This window comes from Gastrolobium bilobum, unplaced genomic scaffold (genome assembly GCF_033153095.1).
Source record: "Gastrolobium bilobum isolate Gb01-03AN ecotype WA unplaced genomic scaffold, APGP_CSIRO_Gbil_v1 utg10069, whole genome shotgun sequence".
NCBI classification, from domain to species: Eukaryota; Viridiplantae; Streptophyta; class Magnoliopsida; order Fabales; family Fabaceae; genus Gastrolobium; species Gastrolobium bilobum.
The window spans coordinates 3,310-11,424 of NW_026899141.1; the positions used below are offsets into that span (position 1 = coordinate 3,310).

At 32.2% G+C, this 8,115-nt stretch overlaps 1 protein-coding gene across 1 annotated transcript; it reads right to left on the reverse strand.

The window, feature by feature from the left end:
• Positions 1 to 203: 203 nt before the first annotated feature.
• LOC133287563 (putative FBD-associated F-box protein At5g56700) lies at positions 204 to 2,137 on the reverse strand. Its single transcript, XM_061485194.1, has 4 exons — positions 1,577 to 2,137; positions 1,321 to 1,491; positions 1,110 to 1,227; positions 204 to 265 (listed from the first exon to the last, which is right to left on the reverse strand). The coding sequence occupies exons 1-4, from the start codon at positions 2,135 to 2,137 to the stop codon at positions 204 to 206; spliced, it is 912 nt and encodes a 303-aa protein (XP_061341178.1).
• Between the last annotated feature and the right edge of the window lie 5,978 nt (positions 2,138 to 8,115).

Consider the following 8,115-nt stretch of genomic DNA (forward strand, 5'->3'; position numbering starts at 1 on the left):
CATCTATGTACCACCATGAGTACAGGATCAATATTGCTATTTCCATGGATAAGTATCAAGCTAAGCATATGTGCGTAGGATAATAATCAAATAACTTGAAATCAAAAGAAGCCATTGTATTCTGAATCTATATTTCGTGTACTTCAATGTTGCTTTAAGATTTTGCAATTACTAGATCATTGAAATTTAACTTTCTCAAAAGATTATTGAAAATTAGTAATAGACTTATCTTCAGCTTTCACTGCTTTTCCTCCATTCGCATCAGCTAAACAATACAATGACATCATTATTCATTATACCTGATATTCGAATTAGAGAAGAATGAACAATCATGTGGATATTAGAAAAGTTAGAAGAAATTACGGAATCAATAAAATCTTCTTTAAAGGAGATAACTTCCTAGAAGATAAGAGAGTCAAATTAGGACTTGGATCTAAGCCATTGAAGTTGAGAACAGACTAAGAAAAAACTTGCACAAATAATTATTGTCCTTGATATGATGTTAAGATTCAGCCTTACTATGAGACTTCGGCTTTGTAATACTAATTGCAAATTTAGTGATCTGCATGCAGCAGATTGGCTAAAATCCTTTGTTATAAAAATCATCGTATATAAGAAGTTAATTTTTTGCCAGATACATGACAATCAGAACCTTAACGCTATAAAAACACAAAAAAAAGATTCCTTTTTTAGCAAAGAATTACATTCTTAATCTGTGTGAACCATAGCGTGATATATAGAAAGAGAAAACATGACCAAATGAGAAACAAAAATTCAAATTTACATCTCCCCCGCATGGTGGTTAAAATTTAACAAAAAATGGGCAGAGAATGGGTACACTTTCACTCAAATTACTAATAATCATCGGTTAAGTAACTCATTCATGCCGCTACTAATAAGAAGGCAGAAATTCAGTAACTCATTCAACTCCTCAAATCTCATCCTTTATAATTCAAATGAAAGTTTACAAGTTGCAGAGCGCCTTGTGCACAAAGATAAATCTTCTATCATTTTGAGCATTGCATCTTGATTTGTGGTGAGGTTGAAAATTGTCATTGACTGTAAATGTCTTGCATTTTGCAAGATAAATCTTACAAATCGAAACTCACCCTCGGAGCCTTGATAATGATAAAGACGGCATGTTTTAAGGTGTAATGAGATGGATTCAGGAACAAATTGTGGGTACTGCCAATCTTCTTCGTATTCTTTGAATACATCTCTAACACCCTGTCAGCAAAAGACAAAAAATAAAATAAATAAAAAATATGTAAAGAAAAGATTAAAACAAAAATCATCCTTAAAAACTTAAACTTTACAGACCAGATTAATGACCAAAATTTGAAGCTTTGGGCAACGGTTGAGCATTTCTACTACCTCAAGCCAATCACTTATATAAAAAAAATAGACGAGTTCAATATGGGTTAAATTCGGAAACATGGGAATAAGGTCTTTGAAATTGAAACTGGGGTTCATATTGTCCAGCTCAGACATCTGCAATAGTTACAATTACAAACTATCAGAAACCCAATTTCCACAAAACTAAAATTAAATGACATATAAATCACATTTTCAGTACCCCTTCTATTCTCAGAAACTCTACATTACTAACTGATTCTAACGGAACATGAAGTCTATGAATATATGCTCTGACCAACTTGGGTAAGCATTTAAACTCTCCCACACATAGAGAGTCATAAAAATCCAACTGATATTCTTTCAAATACTCAAGAACTGGACATCCAGAAAGAAACTTGGCGAGATCTCTACTTTTTTTGAAAAGAATGCGGTACAAATGCAGGATTTTAAGTGAGGGAAGATGAACAGGCAAATCAGCTTTCACTGTTAGTCCCATCAACTTGAGAACCACGAGGGTTCTGCTGCTGAGAATGGCAGATGGCAAGCTCATCTTACGACCAGACATCCATTCTAAGCCCCGTTCGTCAGGCAGAGAAAGGTCGAAGTTCTCAACTCCTCGCTCTGCTGCAGCATTAATCCATACCTTGATATTGGTAGGACCGCAAAGAGAAGAATAACACTTGAGGTTGATGCAAATCTCGCGAGAATAAAACTGCATACACTGACTGAACAAAGCGGGAATAGGTCTCTTTGTTTTTGTTTTCGTAGTAGGGACGATCATCGAAGTCGAGAGTGGGAACTGAGCGCCAGAGAGGTCTCCACCTCTTAGAGAGAACACCCGTAGAAACACATAATTTGGTTGGTATAAAAGACAGAATGTAGCAAAGGACTTCGTCGGGTAAAGTGCTAATCCTATCAGGCATCTTTTGAAGTTTCATAACAAGAAAGGAAAGGAAAGGAAGGAAGCAATCTTATAAATCAGAGAATCCCACAAACGCTGCCTCTTCAATAGTCACTTCAACTTCTTCAAGACAATAACTCAGCGCCCATCGGTTTTCGAGGTTCTCTGAAGAATACGAAGAACATAGCAATTTCAAAAAATAGGCCAATAGGGATTTCTCGATTTGTGGTAGCCTAATTAAAATATGGAAAGACTTGACCGCCTTCGCATATTGTATCACTTAGCGGCTAGTCTCTCTTGAACTTATAAATAGACACTGTTCTAAACATAGTTTTGCAAGAGTAACAAGTGCTATTTTTTATAAAAGAGAAAAAAAAAAACTCATTTGGGAGTTTTTTTAATATATATATATATATAATTTTTTAAAGTTCTCATACTTATTTTTTCATTATATTCTTATTTTAATATTTTTTATAAATTTTATTATTTATCTTAATAATTTACCTTTACTGACCAGTGTTTTAAAATCTCACTCCGCCCCCGGGTTGACTCGGGTCAATCCTGACCCCTCCCCTCTGAGGGTTGGAGTCACAAGTTGGACCATATATGCATATCGACCCACAAAACCTGGCCGGGTTTCAGTGACTCCCGGATCAAAGGAGTCAAAGGGAGTCACTGCATGTTTTTGTTTTTAAAAAAAATTCATTGAAACAACATCATTTTAATAAAATAAAAATGCTTGCAAACCTAAATCTAATCGTTCTCTTCTCTTCCAATGTCCTAGACGTCTTCAATCTTCACCTCGCTGCTGTGAATCTTCTAGAAAAGGTAAGAATTTTACCCATTCAAGTGAAATCCTTATGTCGTCAATGGAAAGCAAAAACTCATTCTTACTTCCTTTAAATTTTTCTGTGTCAGGGACCTTCTCAAAAGAGGCATAACTGGGTCAGCGTAGTGACCTCGTTAGAATACAAGTTTTGTACTTTGGTATCTTCACACTTTAATTAGGTTGTGTAATATTGAATTGTGGTTGTAATTGGTGAATTATGTTAAATATATTTTGAATCTTTGATGATTGGTGTTTTGTTTTTTAATATTTTCATATAAAATGTATATATTTATATTTTTTTAATATATAAAACTTGGTCAGCGTAGTGATCCCGTGACCCTCCGGTTGAACCCGTGACCCCATGACCCCTGACCTCGGCCGGGTCGATGGCTGAGTCGGGTTTTTAAACACTATTACGACACATCATTTACGCATATTTTGTACATAATATAGGATAAGGCCTATGATAGTATAAGACCTAATATAAATATTTTGGATAAAAATATCTTTCAATAATGAATTTATATAATTCTTCCAATTATATTATATGATATTAATTTTTATAGAAATTTGTTGATTAGTGTGTCCAAAAAATATATTAATATTTATAAAAATAAAAATCTCCAATATTTTAAAAGACTATATATTGAAAAATTATTTTTTATTTTAATATATTAATATTAAAATAATATATTAATTCTTGAGAATTGATACATCACTCCCTTATCAAGCTTAATCCTACCATCCTTAAGCTTATACTATACGATGTTCATACCAAACAACTAAAAATGTTATAACGTACAGTATAAGCTTATACTATCAGATCTTATACATCACACCAAATAGGCCCTTAAGAAAAATCTACTTCTCTTCTTACCGCAGGTTCTGCGGCAAACGATTTTAACTATGTACTATGAGTAGTACATTGTTATAATGGTAAACTTATTTTTTCTCTCTCATCACATCAGCTAACAATGTCTGAGGAGAGAAAAAATAGTTTTATTATTATAACTCTGTACTACCCTAGTATATAGTTGTAATCGGTTGTTGCAAAACTTTTATTTGCAGCAACATTAGAAAAAACGCACCCATCATTTTTAAATTATCAAATAGCATTTAGTTTTATTTTTAAATTTTTTATCATTACCTTGAAAGTAGCTTTTATTCACTTGAGTTCTGTTAAAATTTTTTATTTATTTATTATAAGGCTTTAATATTTTCACAATTAATGCAGATAAGTTATTTACATTCACTCTCAAAACAACATCATTTTGGGTTAAAAAATTAAAAAATTATAATGATACTATTATAATCTTGAAATAAATTATAATTACAAAAATACCTTAATTTTCGCTCCAAAACAACGTCGTTTTGAACTTAATGCAAATAACTTGTCTGCATGTACTGCAGAAAAAATGAAGCTTTATTATAATTAATAATAACATCACTTAACACCCCCCCCCCCCCCAAAGGTAGTTCATTTGGCAAGTATGTGCCCAATTGATTGCTTTGGTCAAGGGTTCAAACCTTGGCTATAGCTAGGGATGAAAGTGGGATGGGTTGGGCCAAGCTTTGCCCTGAAATGCCCAAGCCTACGCCAAAAATTTCAATTTGGCCTGGCTCAAGCCTAGTACGAGTCTAATCGTTAGCCTGGCTTGACCCATTTATAAAAAAATAAATGTCCTGGCCTAGCCCGTTAGCCTGTTAATTTTTAACTTTCAAGCAGAACCACGAATCAACTTTATAAAATACTCAAATTCTATTGCTAAACCAAAAATCATAATTTCAACGTCCAAACGGAATAATGAACACGACAAAACTCATACAATCTGCATTTAAGTCACTTTCAAAAGCAAAATGTTCAAACTAAATAACATATATTTTATCAGATCCAACTAACAAATCTATACTATGTAAATTAAAATAACTACATGAATCCAACAAACACATCATGATGCTTGTAGTAAGTTAACCTCTCCCAAAAATCTTTTAATATATTCATATATACAATTTAGCATGCTGAGCTGTTGGTTCCTCCTACATAAGAAATAAAGTCAGATTTCAATTAAAATATAATCAAATATAATTAAGTTATAAATAATTGCAATTGATTAAGTTATAATATCGGCCGACCTGTAGGCTTATAGGCAAGGTCTTGTGAAAGTGGACCTACAACCTTTTTATTAAACAAACTTTTTCAAGGCCCAAACCCAGCTTATTCTATGAAATATACTAGATCAGGTCTGGCCTGACGTAGGCCGAGCCGTAGGCCACTATAGGCCGGCTCGGCCCAGTTTCACCCTTAGCTATAGCAATTCCTTAGAATACCTCCAATGGTAGTTCATTTGGCAAGTAAGTGCCTAAGGGATTAGTCTTATCCTTCCTCCAGTGACAGTTGTCCAATGCATCATCTCCTTTAATGAGGAGCTAGCCTTAGGGCCATATTCTGAGAGTAAAGTGGCTGGAGGAGGTTGAGGGGGGATACCTCCAGGATACATACCAAAAAAAAAATAATAATAACATCACTTAAATTTATTATAATCTTATTTTTATATATATTTGTAATTTCATGTTTTTAATAATTTTTATCCTTATTATAATGGAGAATATGTTTGTCATTTTATTTTATTTTTTTGATAACATATGTTTGTCATTTTATATCCTTATTTAAAATGACACTAGATTACCAAAAAAAATGACACTACTAGTATCATTTTTAATGAAGCTACGTCTTTTTTGTGTGTATTTGTTAGTTTTTAAAATGATAAATACTTTTTCATTATTATATTATAGGGACAGGATATACTTATCACCAAAAAAGTTCACCACCTTTACAACTAACCTAATCACTGTTGATTTCTATCAATCTAACAGTTATAATTTATTGGGAATTAATAATTAATTAATAAATGCAATCCAATATTTCCAATAAATTATAATCATTAGATTAACGAAAATCAATGGTGATTAGATTAGTTGTAAAGGTTGTAAATTTTTTTGGTGGTAAGCATATCTTTTCCCTATATTATAATCAATTAATATCATGATATAATTAAGTATTAAAGAATAAATTACAAATAACTCCAAGGGTAACTTAGTTGGCAACTGAGTGCCTGAGTATTTACTTTAAAGGTTCAAACTTTGCCAAAGCAAATTCTTAGAATTCTTTGAGGACCAGAGAGAAATCGCCTCCCCCTCGAAGAGGGATTAGTGGGGGTGTTCACGGTCTTGATTGGATCGATTTTGAAGCAAAAATTCGAATGATGGGCAATTTTTTTCAAATCTTCTATCAAATATGGACAACTAGGAAACTCATCTCAACTTTGCTAGACACTCCAAAAAAACTCTCGTACCAAACACACCTTCGTTTCAACGGGTTAATGGCATGACACCCTCTTTTCTTCTTTTTCTTGCATTTCCTCTTTTCTCGGGTCCATCGAGGACATGTGTGCTCTTTCTATATGTCTATCCCCTTAACTTTCTATTTTTTAGGAACTATGTTCTCTAAGGGCTTGTTTGGTGTGACGTATAAGGCATGATAATATAAGCTTATACTAGACGTTATGACATTTTCAGTTATTTGATATGACCATTGTATAGTATAAGCTTATACAGCAGAATCCCTTAATACATCAAAACGATGTATAACTTAATCCTGCCTAAGGGGAAGGGATAAGGCCTGATAAGATATTAGTGTATTAACATCGTTGGCCAGTGCAATTTTCAAAAATTAATATATTAAAATAAAAATTAATTTTTAAAATATTGAATATTTTTAATTTTATAAAATTTTTGTTTTGGACACACTGATAAATAATTTTTTATAAAAATTAATATCATATGACATTTTTTGAAGAATTATATAAACTCTTTATTAAAGGATATTTTTATCCTATATAGTATTATACAATGCATTACTAAATATTAGATGATATTATCTTATACAATATATTATTTTATACAATACCGTGTCAAACGCTGGATAATATTAAAATTTAATCAGGCCTTATACTATTATGTCTTATCCTATACTATGCACCAAACATGCCCTAATATGTTAAAAGCAAGGGCCCTTATCCTATGCACTTGTATTTTTTTTTTACATGGAAAATCAAGAAAGGAAACGGAGAATAATTAATGAATAACTGAGCCACAAGTGGCCAACATTGATAATGGTCACGGTAACAAAATGTAGAACCATGTTTTAATTGCCTTGCAATGTGCCAATCAAGATAAATGGGAATTAGAGAAACGTTGGAAATTATTTGCTCAAAGTCAAACAATAAATTAGTGCAGGTTGCAAATGCTAGAATAACTTATCATGATTTCCAATGAAACATGAAAAATAAGAGAATTCATTCATAACATGAATTCAGTGCAGGATGGACAAGATCCCCCTTTCGCCTATATAATTTTTGTTTTTAAGCAAACCAATTTAAAATGTTCACCCTTCTAGTTATCAGAAATTTCTGCAACTTACTTAAAAGCGAATGACAAATCAAGTTAGGATGATTATTAATAGCGACTATCAACTGAGTCTGCTCTCTAGAACTTACAGTAATGATTTTTATTCTGTTAAATAAAAAGCATTTTTCTTATAAAGTAACATGTCTATAATAAAGAGCTAAAAACATTTGGGGTCCTCATGCCTGATTACATTATCCAACCTATACAAAAATAAATAAATAAACAGTTGCTTTTTCCAGGGATCAATATCAAGCTAAGCATATGTGCATAGGACAATTATCAAATAACTTAAAATCAAAAGAAAACAATGTATTTTGAATCTATCTTTCATGCAATTTAGTATTGCTTTAAGATTATGCAATAACTGGATCATTGAAATTTAACTTCCTCAAAAGATTCTAGAAAATTAGTAATAAACTAATCTTTAGCTTTCGCTGCTTTTCCTCCATTCGCATCAGCCAAACAATCCAAATGACTTCATTGTTGTTATCAAAAAAAAAAAAAAAATGACTTCATTGTTGAGAAAACTCGGTTCCCTCAGATCGGCTCAGGGGCCTTTGTG